The sequence below is a fragment of the Gadus chalcogrammus genome, chromosome 22 (genome assembly GCF_026213295.1).
Source record: "Gadus chalcogrammus isolate NIFS_2021 chromosome 22, NIFS_Gcha_1.0, whole genome shotgun sequence".
NCBI lineage: Eukaryota > Metazoa > Chordata > Actinopteri > Gadiformes > Gadidae > Gadus > Gadus chalcogrammus.
Window position 1 is genome coordinate 2545211 of NC_079433.1, and position 23896 is coordinate 2569106.

A 23896-nucleotide genomic window follows, 5' to 3' on the forward strand; every position below is an offset into this window, starting at 1 on the left:
AGTCTGACCCCTGACCTCCCTGTGTGTCTCTGCTGGGTTCCAGGGTCTGTCTGGAGCCACCGGACCACTAGGACCCTCTGGACCCCCCGGTCTGCCTGTAAGACCCTTTGACCTTTAACCTTTAATGTTTACATGTAGAGATGATCATGTGCTCACCTGTCTGTAGTGGTCCCCCATGGAGCTGTGGTGATGGTTCATGTGTTCACCACTCTGTAGTGATTACCTATAGATGTTCATGTGTTCACCGTTCTGTAGTGATTACCTATGGAGATGTTCATGTGTTCACCACTCTGTAGTGATTACCTATGGAGATGTTCATGTGTTCACCACTCTGTAGTGATTACCTATAGATGTTCATGTGTTCACCACTCTGTAGTGATTACCTATAGATGTTCATGTGTTCACCGTTCTGTAGTGATTACCTATAGATGTTCATGTGTTCACCACTCTGTAGTGATTACCTATGGAGATGTTCATGTGTTCACCGTTCTGTAGTGATTACCTATAGATGTTCATGTGTTCACCACTCTGTAGTAATTACCTATAGATGTTCATGTGATCACCTGTCAGTAGTGATTACCTATAGATGTTCATGTGATCACCTGTCAGTAGTGATTACCTATAGATGTTCATGTGATCACCTGTCAGTAGTGATTACCTATAGATGTTCATGTGATCACCTGTCAGTAGTGATTACCTATAGATGTTCATGTGATCACCTGTCAGTAGTGATTACCTATAGATGTTCATGTGATCACCTGTCAGTAGTGATTACCTATAGAGCTGTGATGATGGTTCATGTGTTCACGAGGTCTAATTTTTTTTCCAGGGTCCTCAAGGAATCAAGGGAGCGAAGGGATCCAGTGTGAGTAGACCTTACTTATCACCTCGTTAGGGCCTTGTTAATTGCTAATTAGCTAATTGATTAATTCTGGTGTGTGTGTGTTTGTTTAGGGTGGATCAGGACCCAAGGGAGAGAAGGGTATACCTGGCGCTGCTGGACCCCCTGTGAGTACCCCCTCTCTCTTTACCAAACCAGAAGGTATATCACCTGGGCGGGAGTGACCAGCTCGTGCGTCGGCCCACAATGTTTTGGGCTTCGGTTTGGGTTTAGGCTGCTTTGTCGTTTGTCTTGAGTGTAGAGTGTGGGTGACAGACACACACTACTACAACGCACACGTTTGTGTGTGTTGTAATAGTGTGCGTTTGTCCTCCATAAACACGATGTGTTGGGGTGTAGACGAGCTGAAAGCCCCACTTCACGTCCACGCACCGACACAATCGCGTAGACGAACAACAAACACATCGAGGACGGACACAGCAAGGGTGACCCACCGCAACGCGTTCGGGCGGTCCTTCCCGTGTCCGATCGCCGTGACGATGATGACAACACTAACCCCCCCCCCCCCCTAAACCCCAGGGCCCCCCCGGCGACGTCATCCAGCCACTGCCCATCCAGCGCAGCCCCAAGTCCAAGCGCTCCATCGACGCCAGCAAGATGATGTGGGAGTCGGAGGCGGAGCAGGCGGACGCCCCCGGGGCGGCGGCGGCGGCGGGCGGCGAGGGCCTGGAGGAGATCTTCGGCTCGCTCAACTCACTGCGGCAGGAGATCGAGACCATGCGCTTCCCGCTGGGAACCCGGGACAGCCCCGCCCGCACCTGCCAGGACCTGCTGCTCAGCCAGCCAGGGCTCCCCGACGGTACGATGGGGGGGTCCCCCGCCAGGGAGGGGGCTGCTGCTCCACCCCCTCTCCCCTCGCTCCTCCACCCTCTTCTCGCTCCTCCCTCCCTTTCCTCGCCTCCTCCTCTCTCCTCTACCCTCTCCTCCTTCCTACTGCTCCTCCCTCCCTTCCTCGCTCCTCTCTCCTTCCTCCTGTCTCCCTCCTCCTCGCTTCTACCTCTCCTCCTTCCTTTACTCTCCTCCCTCCTTCCTTCCTCTCCCCTCTCCCCTCTCCTCCCTCCCATCCTTTCCTCTCCTCCTCCCTCTACCCTCTCCCCCTCTGTCCTCCTTCCAGGACACCTTCAGCTCGCTGTGTTGTCTCTCACTGGGTGTGGTCCTCTGTGATGGTTTGTCACTGGGTGGTGTAGCGGAGGTGTCCTCTGGTCCTCAGCTCTCTGTCTCCCCCTGCAGGAGAGTACTGGATCCACCCCCTCACTGGGTGGTGTAGTAGAGGTGTCCTCTGGTCCTCAGCTCTCTGTCTCCCCCTGCAGGAGAGTACTGGATCCACCCCCTCACTGGGTGGTGTAGTAGAGGTGTCCTCTGGTCCTCAGCTCTCTGTCTCCCCCTGCAGGAGAGTACTGGATCGACCCCAACCAGGGCTGCTCGCGGGACTCCTTCAAGGTGTTCTGTAACTTCACCAGCGGATCGGCCGAGACCTGCCTGTACCCCAGCCGGGCCAGCAACACTGTGAGTTACCGCCTGTTACACCTCCGGTACAGCCTCAGGACACCAGGAACACCTGGAGAACAGGCTCAGGACACCAGGAACACCTGGAGAACAGGCTCAGGACACCAGGAACACCTGGAGAACAGGCTCAGGACACCATGAACACTAAGAGAACACGCTAGAGAACAGGCTCAGGACGTGTTCCAATAACAGCTTTAGAACAGGCTCAGGACACCAATATCCCTCAGAGAACAGGCTCAGGACACCATTACCCTTAGGAACAGGCTCAGGACACCAGGAACACCTGGAGAACAGGCTCAGGACACCAGGAACACCTGGAGAACAGGCTAGAGAACAGGCTCAGGACGTGTTCCAATAGCACCTGGAGAACAGGCTCAGGACGTGTTCCAAAAACAGCTTTAGAACAGGCTCAGGGCACCAATAACACCTGGAGAACAGGCTAGGGAACAGGCTAGGGAACAGGCTCACGGCACCAATAACACCTGGAGAACAGGCTCAAGACGTGTTCCAATAGCACCTAGAGAACAGTTCACTATGAACTATGGAACAGTGAAGTACTGTTGGATTCGGTTCGGTGGTAAGAGGGGTTCCAGATGGAGGAGTGGGGGTCAGTGTTAGGCCGGTCTGAGCTGGGGGTTAACCTGACGCCCTCGTGTACGCAGGTGAAGATGGACACCTGGGAGACGGAGACCCCCGGGTCCTGGTACAGCAGCTTCGCCGCAGGAAGCAAGGTCAGTAGACCACGCCCCCTATTCAAAGACCATGCCCCCTATCCAAAGACCACGCCCCCAACCTGCACACTCAAATTCCACCCAGCTTTGCCAGATTGGGCCAGATCTGGCAAAACAATACTGAAACCACACCCTGTCAGATCGACCCCTGACCCCTGACCCTTGACCTTCCCTCCAGTTCTCCTACGTGGACGCCAGCGGGGAGCCGGTGGGCGTGGTCCAGCTGGGCTTCCTGAGGCTGCTGAGCGTCCAGGCGCGTCAGAACCTCACCTACCACTGCCAGCGTTCCGTGGCCTGGGCCGACCGCAGCGCCAAGGACGGCCACCAGAGGGCGCTGCAGCTGCAGGCCGCCAACGACGAGGAGCTTAGCTACCAGACCTACCCCTACATCAAGGCCCTGGTGGACGGCTGCTCTGTGAGTCAACACACACGCACAACGTACAACACACAACACACACTGTTTTACACTTTTATATTTAGTCACACGCACAGTTTTAATAAGAGTCATCTGACTGAACAATATCATGGTAACGTGTTGCAGTGTGTATGACAGTAACATGTGACCCTGTGTTGCAGTGTGTATGACGGTAACATGTTGCAGTGTGTATGACAGTAACATGTTGCAGTGTGTATGACGGTAACATGTTGCAGTGTGTATGACAGTAACATGTTGCAGTGTGTATGACGGTAACATGTTGCAGTGTGTATGACGGTAACATGTTGCAGTGTGTATGACGGTAGCATGTGACCCTGTGTTGCAGTGTGTATGACGGTAACATGTGACCCTGTGTTGCAGTGTGTATGACAGTAACATGTTGCAGTGTGTATGACGGTAACATGTGACCCTGTGTTGCAGTGTGTATGACAGTAACATGTTGCAGTGTGTATGACGGTAACATGTTGCAGTGTGTATGACGGTAACATGTGACCTTGTGTTGCAGTGTGTATGACGGTAACATGTTGCAGTGTGTATGACAGTAACATGTGACCCCGTGTTGCAGTGTGTATGACGGTAACATGTGACCCTGTGTTGCAGTGTGTATGACGGTAACATGTTGCAGTGTGTATGACGGTAACATGTGACCCTGTGTTGCAGTGTGTATGACGGTAACATGTGACCCTGTGTTGCAGTGTGTATGACGGTAACATGTGACCCTGTGTTGCAGTGTGCATGACGGTAACATGTGACCCTGTGTTGCAGTGTGTATGACGGTAACATGTGACCCTGTGTTGCAGTGTGTATGACAGTAACATGTGACCCCGTGTTGCAGTGTGTATGACGGTAACATGTGACCCTGTGTTGCAGTACCGTAAGGGCCTGGACCGGACGGTGCTGGAGGTGAACACGCCACAGGTGGAGCACCTTCCTCTGATGGACGTCAAGGTGACAGACTTTGGGGAGAGCAACCAGCAGTTTGGTCTGGAAGTCGGACCTGTTTGCTTCCAGGGCTAAACACACACACACACAAGCACACACACACACACAATGACCAAGAACCACACACACACACACACGCATGCACTTAGAGATACATGTCGACATGGTAACAGCTGCCCTACTAATTTGTAAATTATCTTGTAAATGATATGAAACACACACACACACACACACACACACACACACACACACACACACACACACACATCATAGAGCACCTAAACACACTTCTATAGACACAAACTCAGACACGCTCATAAACACACACTCTTTTTGGGAGACAACCAATCACTCGCCTTGGGGGAAAAAGACCCCTCCCAACTTCAAAATGGACGCCAACCCATGGGGACCTCGGGAAGTGTCACGAAGAGGTCCGCATCCAACGGCCAATAGGAAGACAGAAGAGGACGGTTACTTCAGGATGAAACGTGTTCTTCTGACATCACAGAATAAGCCCCGCCCCTTGTGGGAGGAGCAGGCGACTCGGTTTAGCCCCGCCCCCTTCTCCGCCCACTCTCCAAGCTGTCAGTCACTCCTCTCCTCCGCGCTGGACTCCTCCGTGAGAGAAGATCGTTTCTCCACGCTAACAACATCTTGTTCGCTCTACTTTTGCTTTCGATATTTTATTTACTATTTAAAAAAAAATACACTGCCTGCTTAATCCAGAACAAATATACCCCTTCTATCTTGCCGGTGTGTTGCATTGTGGTTAATGTAGTCCAAGTGGAGACAACAGGGAGGTGACCTTTAGGAGAATCCAAATGCCCAAGAGAGCAGCGTTAAGAACAGGACCAGCAGACCCCAGACCAGCTGTAGACCCCCCCCCCCCCCCCCCCCCCAGGGAGACGAAGGCAGTCCAGTCCAGTTGTACAGAGATAGTATTCTATTGTATTTATTTAAATAAGCCCAGCAGGGTGCTTTGGGATCCAACTGAACCAGAACATCAGGGGCTGCTTGGGGTCATGACCCTAGTCGTCGTCCCCCCCCCCCCGCCCCGCCCCATATCGTATTCACTGGTCTGAAGGTTCTGTCAGCTGGGGTTGCTTAGGTCCCACCTGGTCCCATGACCTCGGGGTTCCATCAGGGGGGAGGAGGGGGGAGGTAGAGGGGGGAGGTAGAGGGGTCCGTATGGCAGGGAGGAGTGGGTGGTTCCCTTCCCCAAGAGTCCGGAGAACCGCCCAGAACCGGATCCATTATGTTTATTATTTTTGTTGGAGAAACAATGTTTTGACAATAATCATGGTGCTGGAAAAAAGAAAAAGTATTATTTTATAATGTGTGTAAGTAATTTTTTTAAATTCTTGTTTCTGTAATATATAACCTTTTTAAAAAGAGTCGCTGTTGTGTCGCCTGTTTCTCTTTTAAAAAGGTCGCCCAAATAAACCAATAAAAAGCAGAAGAGGTTTACAAAACAATGTTGCTGGATGTTTTTATACAAATTGTAATTTATTACAGGATCGTTCAGAAATATACAGCATTTACAAATGTAATAATTACAAAAAAAATAGGCAATCAAGTTGATTTCTTCAGAATTAATAATTAATTAAAGATGGCCGCCGTCCACAGTCCAAAAGGCACCCGCTGCCGTCGTGATTGACAGCTGGCTCGACCAATGAGAGGTTCTGTGTATCCATGGCGACGCCGTCTCTATCCCATGAAAAGCCCTCCTGAGGGGTGAGACACAAGATGCAGCGGTTAGCGAGACAGCGCGGCACTGGACCGCCACGACGGGTACACCTCGCCGAGGTGAGACAGGTCGTCGGTCAGCTCGGACCAGTGGACCGCGTGAAGGGGCCGGTGACACCCGGCGGGTGCTCAGACACGTACCGGTGACCTCGATGCTGGCGCCCGTGATGTAGCGAGAGTCGTCCGACGCCAGGAAGGAACATACATCTGCAACCTCTGGACAGACGGACGGGATGCAGACGGAGGGACGTCAGATGACGGAGAGACCAAGGACCGCTACAACATGCCTTCTGTTGTAGTGGTGGCTCGTTCAGAGTTAAAGTTAATGTTTGTTAAGTTAACATAATGGTGCGTTAGCTACGCTACAGATACTTTCTCTTCGTTAACGTTATAACGTCATGCTAGATAGGTTAAAGTTCTTCATGTCGGTTAGTTTAATGTTACGTTAGATAGGTTAAAGTGACTTTGTTAGTTAACATTACATTAGAAGTTAGTTAACATTACATTAGATGTGTTAATGGCTTTGTGTTGGTTAACGTTACATTAGGGGGGGGGGGGGGGGGGGGGAGACTTACCGGCCGGCTCGCCCATCCTCCCCAGAGGCACCAGCGACGTCATCTGAAACCAGACGGGACAACGGTACTTTTATTTTGGTAGATCCACCATACTCACACTCTTCAATCAGCAGGTACTTTTATTTTGGTAGATCCACCCTACTCACACTCTTAAATCAGCAGGTACTTTTATTTTGGTAGATCCACCCTACTCACACTCTTCAATCAGCAGGGACTTTTATTTTGGTAGATCCACCATACTCACACTCTTCAATCAGCAGGTACTTTTATTTTGGTAGATCCACCCTACTCACACTCTTCAATCAGCAGGTACTTTTATTTTGGTAGATCCACCATACTCACACTCTTCAATCAGCAGGTACTTTTATTTTGGTAGGTCCACCATACTCACACTCTTCAATCAGCAGGGACTTTTATTTTGGTAGATCCACCATACTCACACTCTTCAATCAGCAGGTACTTTTATTTTGGTAGATCCACCATACTCACACTCCTCAATCAGCAGGTACTTTTATTTTGGTAGATCCACCATACTCACAAGGTGAGGGGAGAGTGTGGATCCCTCTCCCCTCACCTTGTGGATCCCTCTCCCCTCACCTTGTGGATCCCTCTCCCCTCACCTTGTGGATCCCTCTCCCCTCACCGTGTGGATCACTCTCCCCTCACCGTGTGGATCACTCCCCTCACCGTGTGGATCCCTCTCCCCTCACCGTGTGGATCCCTCTCCCCTCACCTTGTGGATCCCTCTCCCCTCACCGTGTGGATCACTCTCCCCTCACCGTGTGGATCACTCTCCCCTCACCTTGTGGATCCCTCTCCCCTCACCTTGTGGATCCCTCTCCCCTCACCTTGTGGATCACTCTCCCCTCACCTTGTGGATCCCTCTCCCCTCACCTTGTGGATCCCTCTCCCCTCACCTTGTGGATCACTCTCTCCGGGACCTTGTCAGTCATGGGGGTGGAGATGAACCCCGGCAGGACGCAGTTACACCGGATCCTGTACCTGAAGGGACGGAGCAGGTTCACTATTACACACAGGGGGTTCACTATTACACACAGGGGGTTCACTACTACACACAGGGGGTTCACTACTACACACAGGGGGTTCACTACTACACACAGGATGTTCCTACTTACACACAGGGGGTTCACTATTACACACAGGGTGTTCACTATTACACACAGGGGGTTCACTATTACACACAGGGGGTTCACTACTACACACAGGGGGTTCACTATTACACACAGGGGGTTCACTATTACACACAGGGGGTTCACTATTACACACAGGGGGTTCACTATTACACACAGGGTGTTCACTATTACACACAGGGGGTTCACTACTACACACAGGGGGTTCACTATTACACTAAGGGTGTTCACTACTACACACAGGGTGTTCACTATTACACACAGGGGGTTCACTACTACACACAGGGGGTTCACTATTACACACAGGGGGTTCACTATTACACACAGGGGGTTCACTACTACATGTTCACTAATATACACAGGATGTTCACTATTACACACAGGGTGTTCACTATTACACACAGGGTGTTCACTATTACACACAGGGGGTTCACTACTACACACAGGGGGTTCACTATTACACACAGGGGGTTCACTATTACACACAGGGGGTTCACTATTACACACAGGGGGTTCACTATTACACACAGGGTGTTCACTACTACACACAGTGTGTTCACTACTACACACAGGGGGTTCACTATTACACACAGGGGGTTCACTATTACACACAGGGGGTTCACTACTACACACAGGGGGTTCACTATTACACACAGGGGGTTCACTATTACACACAGGGGGTTCACTATTACACACAGGGTGTTCACTATTACACACAGGGTGTTCACTACTACACACAGGGGGTTCACTATTACACACAGGGGGTTCACTATTACACACAGGGTGTTCACTACTACACACAGGGGGTTCACTATTACACACAGGGGGTTCACTATTACACACAGGGGGTTCACTATTACACACAGGGGGTTCACTATTACACACAGGGGGTTCACTATTACACACAGGGGGTTCACTATTACACACAGGGGGTTCACTATTACACACAGGGGGTTCACTATTACACACAGGGTGTTCACTATTACACACAGGGGGTTCACTATTACACACAGGGGGTTCACTATTACACACAGGGTGTTCACTACTACACACAGGGGGTTCACTATTACACACAGGGGGTTCACTATTACACACAGGGGGTTCACTATTACACACAGGGGGTTCACTATTACACACAGGGGGTTCACTATTACACACAGGGGGTTCACTATTACACACAGGGGGTTCACTACTACACACAGGGGGTTCACTATTACACACAGGATTTTCACTATGACACACTGCATGTTCACTACAACACACACACACACACACACTGCATGTTCAGTACTAAACACAGGATAATACTACTACACACTGTATTTCCTCTACTACACACTGCATGTTCACTAGTACACACTGAACGGTAGTGTCTCTACCGACCTGCTGAGTTCTTTGGCGGCCGTTCTGGTGATTCCCTCCACACCTGCCTTGGACGCCGAGTAGTTAACCTGCCCAATGTTGCCCACCTACACACACACACACACTCACACACACACACACACACACACACACACACACACACACACACACACACACACACACACACACACACACACACACACACACACACACACACACACACACACACACACACACACACACACACACACACACCGTCCTTTCATGTTTTGGTCTCCTTCAATATGATTGGTCGCTGTGGGTCTGGGACACGCACACACCTTGCCCACGATGCTGCCCACGGTAACGATGGAACCTTTGGATACTCCGCTGGCCACCATCGCCGCGGCAACGGCCTGAACGACCAGGAAGGTCCCCTGGAGGGAGACGGGTGAGAGGTTCCGCAGTACATTGGTTCTGTTCTGCTACTCAAACGTCACTTGGAGGACTCAATGCCTCGCCAACTTATTCCTTCTGACTAGCAAAGTGCTGCAGCCTCTGAGGTTCAGACAGACTTTAAGACAGACAGACTGTAAGACAGACAGACTATAAGACTGACAGACTATAAGACTGACAGACTATAAGACTGACAGACTATAAGACTGACAGACTATAAGACAGACAGACTATAAGACAGACAGACAAACAGACTATAAGACTGACAGACTATAAGACTGACAGACTATAAGACAGACAGACTATAAGACAGACAGACTATAAGACTGACAGACTATAAGACAGACAGACTATAAGACAGACAGACTATAAGACAGACAGACTATAAGACAGACAGACTATAAGACAGACAGACTATAAGACTGACAGACTATAAGACTGACAGACTATAAGACTGACAGACTATAAGACAGACAGACTATAAGACTGACAGACTATAAGACTGACAGACTATAAGACAGACAGACTTTGAGACAGACGGACTATAAGACTGACAGACTTTAAGACAGACAGACAAACAGACTATAAGACTGACAGACTTTGAGACAGACGGACTATAAGACTGACAGACTATAAGACTGACAGACTTTAAGACAGACAGACTATAAGACTGACAGACTATAAGACTGACAGACTATAAGACTGACAGACTATAAGACAGACAGACTTTGAGACAGACGGACTATAAGACTGACAGACTTTAAGACAGACAGACAAACAGACTATAAGACTGACAGACTTTGAGACAGACGGACTATAAGACAGACAGACTATAAGACTGACAGACTATAAGACTGACAGACTTTAAGACAGACAGACTTTAAGACAGACAGACTATAAGACTGACAGACTATAAGACTGACAGACTATAAGACTGACAGACTATAAGACTGACAGACTATAAGACAGACAGACTATAAGACTGACAGACTATAAGACAGACAGACTATAAGACAGACAGACTTTGAGACAGACGGACTATAAGACTGACAGACTTTAAGACAGACAGACAAACAGACTATAAGACTGACAGACTTTGAGACAGACGGACTATAAGACAGACAGACTAGAAGACAGACTGACTATAAGACTGACAGACTTTAAGACTGACAGACTTTGAGACAGACGGACAAACAGAATTTAAGACAGACGGACTATAAGACAGACTGACTATAAGACCGACTGACTATAAGAGAGACAGACATAAGACAGACGGACTTTAAGTCAGACGGACACACAGACTCCTCACGAGTGTCCATATCACCTATAGTACATCCATGACTATAATCAATACTCTAATATTGATAAGGTGGTACGCCAATCAGCTGTTGAAGGGTCAACCCCCCCCCCCCCCGGCTCTGGCCCCTCCCCCCCGGTGGCGTTGGAGTGGGCGTCGGCTCCGAGCCTCACCTTGAGGTTCACGCCGACCACGCGGTCGAAGGCCGCCTCCTCCAGCCGCAACAGGAAGTCGTCCTGCGTGATTCCCGCCGCGTTCACGCACACCGACGCCGGCTGGAAGTAGCGGCGCTGGAGAGGAGACAGGAGACAGGAGACAGGAGTCAGGAGACAGGAGACAGGAGACAGGAGACAGGAGACAGGAGACAGGAGACAGGAGAAAGGAGACAGGAGACAGGAGACAGGAGACAGGAGTCAGGAGACAGGAGAAAGGAAACTGGCTCAGAGGACGCAGGGTGGCGGGTTCTTGTGATATTCAATTTATTATTTGCTTGTTCTCCTGATTTGCTCATCTTTGGTTTCAGTTTCATCCCGTTGCATAAGAACCTTACTGGAAGGTAAAGGTTGCTCCAGGTATTGGTCAAACCCTCAGGCGTTACCAGGGAAACAAAGTTATGGCTTGTGAACAAAAATTATATTTGGACTGTAAAACGCAAGAAATTATAAATTAATGATCTTAATTTATTTTCTTTGGCAAGTGACCGTGGTATAAGCGGGATAATGCCCTTCGAGTTGTCCATTGTCAGGAATTAATGTTCTTCGCGGAGGCAACCCTCATCCATTAATCCCTGATATTGGACACCTCATCGGGCATCAGCCCTTACTAATGCTTGTGTATTGCGTTTATTGTTTTTCTATACATGATTAATAATAACAAAAAAAAACTGATAGTGCTACAGAACCAACATTAGTTCCGTCCGTTAATTCTTGTTTATTTGAATGAGAAAAAATGTTAATGGTCCACATGTCAAAAATGGGCTTTGACCCTCGGGAAGGAATAATCAAATAATTGAATATTCTGACCCATCCCTAGTGTCTACCTGTCCGTGTCTCACCTGTATGCGGCTCTACCTGTCTGTGTCAACCTGTCTGTGTTTCACCTGTCTGTGTCTCACCTGTATGCTCTCCACCAAGTCCTCAACGCTCTGCTTGGACGAGACGTCCACCGCCGCCGCCATGTGTTCTTGTACTTTGTGGTCACGTGACAGGCTGCGCAGCGTCTCATTGGCCGCCTCCTCGTTCAGGTCCGCCACCACCACCAGCGCGCCCTCAGAGGCGAATCGCTGACACACCGCGCGGCCGATCCCACTGCCCCCTCCTGGCGGACAGATGGTATGACAGGCTTCATCATTGACCGATGATCTGTGATGAAGCCTGCAATACCATCTCTCCACCAGCAGGGGCCAGCGGCGTCCACCCCAAGAACCCTTATGTTATGAGAGACTGAATTATGGGCTCCGTTGGTTTTTGGTTTAATGCACAAAATCGCAAATAGAGGCGTTTTTTTTATGCTTATTAATTCAAAATAAATACAATCATTGGTTGGTTGCTGTTGAAGATAGTTAATTATGAATATTAATATAGTTATAATATAGTTACCAAAAAAAACACATTTGGAACATATGCGCTGTGGCACGCACACGGTTTGCATGTGTTACTGCGAAGACAAACAAAATCTAAAACACAAGAAAATCAGAAAAACCTACATTCAACCAGTGGGGTACCCTCAGATGACCCCTGACTCTCTGAGGAGGTACCTCCAAGTACCCCCTCCATGCCAGGGCGCCTTGAATTTTAGAAGGATTTAGTACGATGGTATGATATTATACGACGTAATGACGGGCTGCGAGCCTGCGACGCTGGCTGGTGTCGGTTGGCTGGCTGCGACGACAGACCAGCCGCTGGCCACTGGCCGCTGGCTGCGACGACAGGCCAGCCATGGCTGGCCGCTGTCTGCCGCTGGCCACTGGCCGCTGGCTGCGGCTGGCAGCTGGCTCTGGCAGGCTGACCGACTAGGTCACGACCATAAAAGCGTCGCAACCCTTTTGGCGGCAAATAGGTCGCAACCAACCAGAGGTATGGCTGACGACCATGGTTTTTTTCATGACGACCAATAAAAAATGACAGTGTTACCCATTATGTTTTTTTTCATGACGACCAATAAAAAATGACAGTGTTACCCCTTATGTTTTTTTTCATGACGACCAATAAAAAACAACAGTGTTACCCCAAATGTTTTTTTTCATGACGACCAATAAAAAACAACAGTGTTACCCCTTATGTTTTTTTTCATGACGACCAAAGAGAAACGACAGTGTCACCCCTCATGTTTCATTTGATAAAAACGACAGTGTTACCCCCTATGTTTTAATTGATAAATATCGACAGTGTTACCCCTGATGTTTTTTTTCATGACGACCAATAAAAAACAACAGTGTTACCCCTTACGTTTTTTTTCATGACGACCAATAAAAAACAACAGTGTTACCCCTCAGGTTTTTTTTGATAAAAAGTACAGTGTTACCCCTTATGTTTTTTTTGATAAAAAGTACAGTGTTACCCCTTATGGTTTTTTTCATGACGACCAAAGAAAAACGACAGTGTCACCCCTCATATTTCATTTGATAAAAACGACAGTGTTACCCCCTATGTTTTAATTGATAAATATAGACAGTGTTACCCATTATGTTTTTTTTCATGACGACCAATAAAAAATGACAGTGTTACCCCTTATGTTTTTTTTCATGACGACCAATAAAAAACAACAGTGTTACCCCAAATGTTTTTTTTCATGACGACCAATAAAAAACAACAGTGTTACCCCTTATGTTTTTTTTCATGACGACCAAAGAGAAACGACAGTGTCACCCCTCATGTTTCATTTGATAAAAACGACAGTGTTACCCCCTATGTTTTAATTGATAAATATCGACAGTGTTACCCATTATGTTTTTTTTCATGAAGACGAATAAAAAACGACAGTGTTACCCCCTATGTTTTAATTGATAAATATCGACAGTGTTACCCCTGATGTTTTTTTTCATGACGACCAATAAAAAACAACAGTGTTACCCCTTACGTTTTTTTTCATGACGACCAATAAAAAACAACAGTGTTACCCCTCAGGTTTTTTTTGATAAAAAGTACAGTGTTACCCCTTATGTTTTTTTTGATAAAAAGTACAGTGTTACCCCTTATGGTTTTTTTCATGACGACCAAAGAAAAACGACAGTGTCACCCCTCATATTTCATTTGATAAAAACGACAGTGTTACCCCCTATGTTTTAATTGATAAATATAGACAGTGTTACCCATTATGGTTTTTTTCATGACGACCAATAAAAAACAACAGTGTTACCCCTTATGTTTTTTTGATAAAAACTACAGTGTTACCCATTATGTTTTTTTTCATGACGACCAATAAAAAATGACAGTGTTACCCATTATGTTTTTTTTAATGACGACCAATAAAAAATGAAAGTGTTACCCCTTATGTTTTTCTTCATGACGACCAGTAAAAAACAACAGTGTTACCCCTAATGTTTTTTTTCATGACGACCAATAAAAAACAACAGTGTTACCCCTTATGTTTTTTTTCATGACGACCAAAGAGAAACGACAGTGTCACCCCTCATGTTTCATTTGATAAAAACGACAGTGTTACCCCCTATGTTTTAATTGATAAATATCGACAGTGTTACCCGTAATGTTTTTTTTCATGACGACCAATAAAAAACAACAGTGTTACCCCTTATGTTTTTTTTCATGACGACCAATAAAAAATGACAGTGTTACCCCTTATGTTTTTTATCATGACGACCAATAAAAAACAACAGTGTTACCCCTTATGTTTTTTTTCATGGCGACCAATAAAAAACAACAGTGTTACCCCTTATGTTTTTTTCCTGACGACAAATATAAAACAACAGTGTTACCTCATATGTTTTTTTCATGACGACCAATAAAAAACAACAGTGTTACCCCTTATGTTTTTTCTCATGACGACCAATAAAAAACGACAGTGTTACCCCTTATGTTTTTTTTCATGACGTCCAAAGAAAAACAACAGTGTTACCCCCTATGTTTTATTTGATAAATATTGACAGTGTTACCCCTTATGTTTTTTTTGATAAAAAGTACAGTGTTACCCCTTATCGTATTTTTCATGACGACCAAAGAAAAACGACAGTGTCACCCCTCATGTTTCATTTGATAAAAACGACAGTGTTACCCCCTATGTTTTAATTGATAAATATAGACAGTGTTACCCATTTTATTTTTTTCATGACGACCAATAAAAAATGACAGTGTTACCCCTTATGTTTTTTTTCATGACGACCAATAAAAAACAACAGTGTTACCCCTTATGTTTTTTTTCATGACGACCAATAAAAAACAACAGTGTTACCCCTTATTTTTTTCATGACGACCAATAAAAAAGACAGTGATACCCCTTATGTTTTTTTTCATGACGACCAATAAAAAACAACAGTGTTACCCCTTATGTTTTTTTTCATGACGACCAATAAAAAATGACAGTGTTACCCCTTATGTTTTTTATCATGACGACCAATAAAAAACAACAGTGTTACCCCTTATGTTTTTTTTCATGGCGACCAATAAAAAACAACAGTGTTACCCCTTATGTTTTTTATCATGACGACCAATAAAAAACAACAGTGTTACCCCTTATGTTTTTTTTCATGGCGACCAATAAAAAACAACAGTGTTACCCCTTATGTTTTTTTCCTGACGACAAATATAAAACAACAGTGTTACCTCATATGTTTTTTTCATGACGACCAATAAAAAACAACAGTGTTACCCCTTATGTTTTTTCTCATGACGACCAATAAAAAACGACAGTGTTACCCCTTATGTTTTTTTTCATGACGTCCAAAGAAAAACAACAGTGTTACCCCCTATGTTTTATTTGATAAATATTGACAGTGTTACCCCTTATGTTTTTTTTGATAAAAAGTACAGTGTTACCCCTTATCGTATTTTTCATGACGACCAAAGAAAAACGACAGTGTCACCCCTCATGTTTCATTTGATAAAAACGACAGTGTTACCCCCTATGTTTTAATTGATAAATATAGACAGTGTTACCCATTTTATTTTTTTCATGACGACCAATAAAAAATGACAGTGTTACCCCTTATGTTTTTTTTCATGACGACCAATAAAAAACAACAGTGTTACCCCTTATGTTTTTTTTCATGACGACCAATAAAAAACAACAGTGTTACCCCTTATTTTTTTCATGACGACCAATAAAAAAGACAGTGATACCCCTTATGTTTTTTTTCATGACGACCAATAAAAAACAACAGTGTTACCCCTTATGTTTTTTTTCATGACGACCAATAAAAAACAACAGTGTTACCCATTATGTTTTTTTTCATGACGACCAATAAAAAACATAACAGTGTTACCCCTTATGTTTTTTTTCATGACGACCAATAAAAAACAACAGTGTTACCCCTTGTGGTTTTTTTCATGACGACCGATAAAAAACAACAGTGTTACCTCATGTTTTTTTTCATGACAACCAATAAAAAACAACAGTGTTACCCCTTATGTTTTTTTTCATGACGACCAATAAAAAACAACAGTGTTACCCTTTATGTTTTTTTTCATGACGGCCAATAAAAAACAACAGTGTTACCCCTTATGTTTTTTTTCATGACGATCAATAAAAAACAACAGTGTTACCCATTATGTTTTTTTTCATGACGACCAATAAAAAACATAACAGTGTTACCCCTTATGTTTTTTTTCATGACGTCCAATAAAAAACGACAGTGTTACCCCTTATGTTTTTTTTCATGACGACCAATAAAAAACAACAGTGTTACCCCTTATGTTTTTTTCATGACGGCCAATAAAAAACGACAGTGGTCATGGTTTTTTTCATGACGACCAAAGAAAAACAACAGTGTTACCCCCTATGTTTTATTTGATAAATATCGACAGTGTTACCCCTTATGTTTTTTTCCCATGATGACTAATGAAAAACAACAGTGATACCCCTTATATTTTATTTGAGAAGGACAATTTTTTTTTTTTGATATGTTTTTTTTCATTACGACCAATAAAATACGACAGTGTTACCCCTTGTGGTTTTTTTCATGACGACCAATAAAAAACAACAGTGTTACCCCTCATGTTTTTTCCATGTTGACCAATAAATAACAACAGTGGTACCCCTGTCGACGTTTTTGCGGGGATCCGAACCTGAGCTGTTTAGAGTGTTGCCCTCCGAACTTATTAATGCACCATCAAGACACCGGATATAGACAGCACAAAGGTTATACTTGACTTTATAATTCGCATGAAATAGAGATAAGAGTCTTCCAACAGAAGTCACCGGACTTGAACCCCGGTCTCCAGGGGGAAAGCTCACTGCTCTCTCCACTTCCCACTGAGATTTTTGTCTGAGGTTATATATGACAGTACAATAGACATGATAGCATTACGTTTGAAATTAAAGATATTGTGTTTTCCACAGGAATTGAACCCCGGTCTCCAGTGAGTTAGGCAGAGTGCACTCCACTGCACCACTGAGGCGATGACATTACACAATAATCAATCATCAATAAAGAGGATTTAAATTACATAAAAATGTATCTGTGTATTTCTATTATTTCCCTTATGTTTTTTTTCATGACGACCAATAAAAAACAACAGTGTTACCCCTTATGTTTTTTTTCATGACGACCAATAAAAAACAAGTGTTACCCCTTATGTTTTTTTTCATGACGACCAATAAAAAACAACAGTGTTACCCCTTATGTTTTTTTTCATGGCGACCAATAAAAAACGACAGTGTCACCCCTCATGTTTCATTTGATAAAAACGACAGTGTTACCCCCTATGTTTTAATTGATAAATATAGACAGTGTTACCCATTTTATTTTTTTCATGACGACCAATAAAAAATGACAGTGTTACCCCTTATGTTTTTTTTCATGACGACCAATAAAAAACAACAGTGTTACCCCTTATGTTTTTTTTCATGACGAGCAATAAAAAACAACAGTGTTACCCCTTATTTTTTTCATGACGACCAATAAAAAAGACAGTGATACCCCTTATGTTTTTTTTCATGACGACCAATAAAAAACAACAGTGTTACCCCTTATGTTTTTTTTCATGACGACCAATAAAAAACAACAGTGTTACCCATTATGTTTTTTTTCATGACGACCAATAAAAAACATAACAGTGTTACCCCTTATGTTTTTTTTCATGACGACCAATAAAAAACAACAGTGTTACCCCTTGTGGTTTTTTTCATGACGACCGATAAAAAACAACAGTGTTACCTCATGTTTTTTTTCATGACAACCAATAAAAAACAACAGTGTTACCCCTTATGTTTTTTTTCATGACGACCAATAAAAAACAACAGTGTTACCCTTTGTTTTTTTTCATGACGGCCAATAAAAAACAACAGTGTTACCCCTTATGTTTTTTTTCATGACGATCAATAAAAAACAACAGTGTTACCCATTATGTTTTTTTTCATGACGACCAATAAAAAACATAACAGTGTTACCCCTTATGTTTTTTTTCATGACGATCAATAAAAAACAACAGTGTTACCCCTTATGTTTTTTTTCATGACGACCAATAAAAAACGACAGTGTTACCCCTTATGTTTTTTTCATGACGGCCAATAAAAAACGACAGTGGTCATGGTTTTTTTCATGACGACCAAAGAAAAACAACAGTGTTACCCCCTATGTTTTATTTGATAAATATCGACAGTGTTACCCCTTATGTTTTTTTCCCATGATGACTAATGAAAAACAACAGTGATACCCCTTATATTTTATTTGAGAAGGACAATTTTTTTTTTTTGATATGTTTTTTTTCATTACGACCAATAAAATACGACAGTGTTACCCCTTGTGGTTTTTTTCATGACGACCAATAAAAAACAACAGTGTTACCCCTCATGTTTTTTCCATGTTGACCAATAAATAACAACAGTGGTACCCCTGTCGACGTTTTTGCGGGGATCCGAACCTGAGCTGTTTAGAGTGTTGCCCTCCGAACTTATTAATGCACCATCAAGACACCGGATATAGACAGCACAAAGGTTATACTTGACTTTATAATTCGCATGAAATAGAGATAAGAGTCTTCCAACAGAAGTCACCGGACTTGAACCCCGGTCTCCAGGGGGAAAGCTCACTGCTCTCTCCACTTCCCACTGAGATTTTTGTCTGAGGTTATATATGACAGTACAATAGACATGATAGCATTACGTTTGAAATTAAAGATATTGTGTTTTCCACAGGAATTGAACCCCGGTCTCCAGTGAGTTAGGCAGAGTGCACTCCACTGCACCACTGAGGCGATGACATTACACAATAATCAATCATCAATAAAGAGGATATAAATTACATAAAAATGTATCTGTGTATTTCTATTATTTCCCTTATGTTTTTTTTCATGACGACCAATAAAAAACAACAGTGTTACCCCTTATGTTTTTTTTCATGACGACCAATAAAAAACAACAGTGTTACCCCTTATGTTTTTTTTCATGACGACCAATAAAAAACAACAGTGTTACCCCTTATGTTTTTTTTCATGACGACCAATAAAAAAACAACAGTGTTACCCCTTATGTTTTTTATCATGACGACCAATAAAAAACGACAGTGTTACCCCTTATGTTTTTTTTCATGACGACCAATAAAAAAACAACAGTGTTACCCCTTATGTTTTTTTTCATGACGACCAATAAAAAACGACAGTGTTACCCCTTATGTTTTTCTTCATGATGACCAATAAAATAACAACTGTGTTACCCCTTATGTTTTTTCCATGTTGTATTTGGTGCTAAAACGGAAAGGCTTAAAGTAACCCAACACCTTCACTCTCTGTCCCTGAAAACCTCAATCAAAGCCAGAAACCTAGGGGTTATCATGGATTCTGATTTACATTTCGAAAGTCACATCAAATCAGTTACAAAATCTGCATATTATCACCTTAAACATGTAGCAAGACTTAGAGGGCTCATGTCCACCGAAGACTTACAAAAACTTGTACATGCCTTTATCACTAGTAAGCTTGATTACTGCAATGGTCTCCTTACAGGTCTCCCAAAACAAACTCTAAGGAAGCTTCAGCTTGTTCAGAATGCTGCTGCTAGAGTTTTAACAAAGACCAAAAAATTTGAACATATTACACCAATTCTTAAATCGTTACATTGGCTTCCTGTAGGTCAGGGAATTTATTTTAAAATCATGTTGCTAACCTATAAATCCCTACATGGTTTAGGCCCAAAATATTTAACTGATATGCTTCCACTACATAAGCCTTCTAGAACACTAAGATCTTCTGAGACCAATCTGTTAATTATCCCCAGAGTAAACACGAAACATGGGAAAGCAGGATTTAGTTACTATGCAACAAATAGCTGGAATAAACTCCCTGAGGATTTAAGACTTGCCCCAACTCTGAGCACCTTCAAAACAAGATTGAAGACTTTTATGTTTGCTTTAGCTGTCTGCTAAATCTTAAATACTTTACCTTTATTTTACTAAAATGCCTTTTTAACTTTCCCTTTATTTTCTATTTTTACCAGAAAAATACATGACATTTGCTGAGTAATGAAGTTGTGTCATTAAGAGCTTGACGAAGTGAAAACTGAATATTTGTTTGTTGTTTGCCTTTGGTTCTGGGCTAGAGTCCTAGAATATTGTAATAGATTGTCCTTTAGGTCGGGTTGTAGTCCCGACTTGGGTTCCAGAGAGTCTGTTGATCTGATCTTAAATTACTTTCAATTTAATTTTCTCACTTTCTTAAATACATTGCACTTTCAATTTTACTTGCTAAAAAGCCTTTTTAACTTTCTATTTTACTCATTTCTTTGCATATGTTTTCTTTTACTTATCTATTATTTTATTTTATTGTATAACAATGTTTATATGTGAAGCACTTTGAGTCTGCCTTGTGTATGAAAAGTGCTATATAAATAAAGTTGCCTTGCCTTGCCTTGCCATGTTGACCAATAAAAAACGACAGTGTCACCCCTCATGTTTCATTTGATGAAAACAACAGTGTTACCCCTTATGTTTTTTTTCATGACGACCAAAGAAAAACAACAGTGTTACAATGTTTTATTTGATAAATATCTACAGTGTTACCCCTTATGTTTTTTTCATGACGGCCGATAAAAAACTACAGTGTTACCCCTTATTTTTCATTTGATAAAAAAGACAGTGTTACCCCTCATGTTTCATTTGATAAAAACGACAGTGTTACCCCTTATGTTTTTTTTCATGACGACCAAAGAAAAACAACAGTGTTACAATGTTTTATTTGATAAATATCTACAGTGTTACCCCTTATGTTTTTTTCCCATGATGACTGATGAAAAACAACATTTATGCCCCTTATATTTTATTTGAGAAAGACAATTTTTTTTTCTTTTATATGTTTTTTTTCATTACGACCAATAAAATACGACAGTGTTACCCCTTATATTTTATTTGACAAAGACAACAGTGTTACCCCTTATGTTTTTTTTCATGACGCCCAATAAAAAAGAACAGTATTACCCCTTATGTTTTTATTCATGATGACCAATAAAAAAACAACATTGTCACCCCCTATGTTTTATTTGATAAATATCGACAGTGTTACCCCTTATGTTTATTTCATGACGGCCGATAAAAACCGACAGAGTTACCCCTCATGTTTTTTCCATGTTGACCAATAAAAAACGACAGTGGTACCCCAGTCAACGTTATTGCGGGGATCCGACCCTGAGCTGTTTAGAGTGTTAACCTCCGAAATTATCAATGCACCATCAAGACACCGGATAAAGTCAACACAATGGTTATACTTGACTTTATAATTCGCATGAAATAGAGATAAGAGTCTTCCAAAAGAAGACATCAACCAGACTTGAACCCCGGTCGCCAGGGGGTAAGCTCACAGCTCTCTCCACTTCCCACTGAGATTTGTAATTTACATATGTCTGTGGTCATATATGACATGATAGCGTTACGTTTAAAATTAAAGATATTGTGTTTTCCACAGAAATTGAGCCGCGGTCTCCAATGGGTTAGGCATAATTTCCACATTGCTTACTTGCTAACGTTTGTGAATAACAGTGGCTAGTTGGCAGAACTCTTTTTACACACCAGTAGAGTGTTTATCAGAGCGGAGCCCTGAATGTGACGTCACCCGTCATCTCGTCTCTGTAAACAATGGATGTTGCGATGTCATTACATAGACTCTCTCTCAGCACCCCCCCCTGGGACTGACTTTCCGTGTCCCTGGTGTTACCCTCTATATTTTATTCGATACATTTCGACAGTGTTGTATATTACACTATAACTTTCTTCATAGGATATTTTATTAGTCTTTGACATTTAACAAATCAATAGGCTATACAATATAATCAATATAAATTTGTACACATCACTCGATCACTGTATTACAAAGTTAATTTAAAATTAATTAAATATAGATGGATAGACCAATAGGCCTATATATTATTCTATGTACGTTTTTATTATACTGATGCACGTGTATTTATTCTGTTCAATGAGATGTTAACTGATAACATATAGGCTTTTTGTTATGGTAGCAGCCATGGTGACAATGGCTGGCTGCCACAGGTCGCTCATTCAGCCATACCTCTGGTTGGTTGCGACCTATTTGCCGCCAAAAGGGTCGCAACCCTTTTATGGTCGTGACCTAGTCGGTCAGCCTGCCAGAGCCAGCTGCCAGCCGCAGCCAGCGGCCAGTGGCCAGCGGCAGACAGCGGCCAGCAGTGGCTGGCCTGTCGTCGCAGCCAGCCAGCCGATACCAGCCAGGCATCGCAGCCCGTCATTACGTCGTATAATTATCATACCATCGTACTAAAACTTACAAAAAATTTCAAATGAAAGAGGCCGATTGCGTCAGTAAGTTTTACTAAAAGAGCAGAAATGTATCTGACCCCGGAGAGAATCGAACAACCGCCTTCTTGATTACTAACCAGGCGTCACTACCGCTTGAACCACTGTGACAAATTCTTCTACAATATGCGCTTATATTAACCTATATCACTCTATAACGAAGAACTTTGTGCATAACATACCTTATTAGGCTTAATGACATTTAACAAAACAAAAAGGCTATACGTAATATATAAAATACATTATTTGATTCCGCCCCAAATTACAACTAATATATTTTATTGACACTGATAGACCAACGATGTCATCATTTTAAACTGTAGGCCTACTTCAATATAAAAATATAAAAATAATATTTGCAATAAAGAGCTGTAGGAAGCTTTCGCCAGAGAGCAGGGCTTTCTGGTACTTCAACTGTCGCAAAAAACCCGTTAAGTTAACATGCAAATTAACTGATAAACGACCGCCCATAGATTTTGAGCGAGCGACCAAGACAGCCAGCGACTACAGCGTCTGAAAGCAGCCCGACGAGCGACCTACGTCGCGACCAATGCGACCTACGACGCGACGCACGTCGTTGGCCACTCAGAGAGCTCGGTCTTCCTCAAAACGGGGTCCAACTCTGTTAACATAATCCGGGGTGGTTCTTGAGAACCGGAGCCGGTTCAGTTGGCAACCACTACAGTTCGACCAATTAACACAACTAAGAGCTGAGTTCAGCACGGTAAGAAGCAGAGGTTAGGACTGTGGGACTGACCTGTGACCAGCGCCAACCTTGAAATGAGTCTTGTTGTGGCCGCCATGATGTTAGTGTTTTATGTGCGTCGTGCCAGTCTGATCCACCAGGGGGCGCCGGGGGACCGCTTGAGGTCCAGGAAGTGG

General features: G+C 43.5%; 2 protein-coding genes across 4 annotated transcripts in view; one reads left to right on the top strand and one right to left on the bottom strand.

The window, feature by feature from the left end:
* The window catches only part of LOC130375580 (collagen alpha-1(V) chain-like), a 55570-nt gene extending 49984 nt beyond the window's left edge, over positions 1-5586 (top strand). For 2 of the 3 annotated variants that reach the window (XM_056582589.1, XM_056582590.1), the window contains 8 exons: positions 44-97; positions 830-865; positions 955-1008; positions 1421-1700; positions 2292-2407; positions 3070-3138; positions 3317-3553; positions 4445-5585. In XM_056582589.1, coding sequence (XP_056438564.1) covers positions 44-97; positions 830-865; positions 955-1008; positions 1421-1700; positions 2292-2407; positions 3070-3138; positions 3317-3553; positions 4445-4591 — 993 coding nt within the window. In that variant the 3' untranslated portion in view covers positions 4592-5585. Of the gene's footprint in view, positions 1-43; positions 98-829; positions 866-954; positions 1009-1420; positions 1701-2291; positions 2408-3069; positions 3139-3316; positions 3554-4444 lie in introns of all 3 variants that reach the window. The other variant, XM_056582587.1, reaches the window with a different exon arrangement.
* Positions 5587-5830: 244 nt separating this feature from the next.
* On the bottom strand, positions 5831-23841 carry LOC130375633 (estradiol 17-beta-dehydrogenase 8-like). Its single transcript, XM_056582674.1, has 9 exons — positions 23772-23841; positions 12197-12399; positions 11256-11372; positions 9671-9766; positions 9372-9457; positions 7755-7839; positions 6838-6880; positions 6404-6478; positions 5831-6243 (listed from the first exon to the last, which is right to left on the bottom strand). The coding sequence occupies exons 1-9, from the start codon at positions 23815-23817 to the stop codon at positions 6224-6226; spliced, it is 771 nt and encodes a 256-aa protein (XP_056438649.1). The 5' UTR covers positions 23818-23841; the 3' UTR covers positions 5831-6223.
* Between the last annotated feature and the right edge of the window lie 55 nt (positions 23842-23896).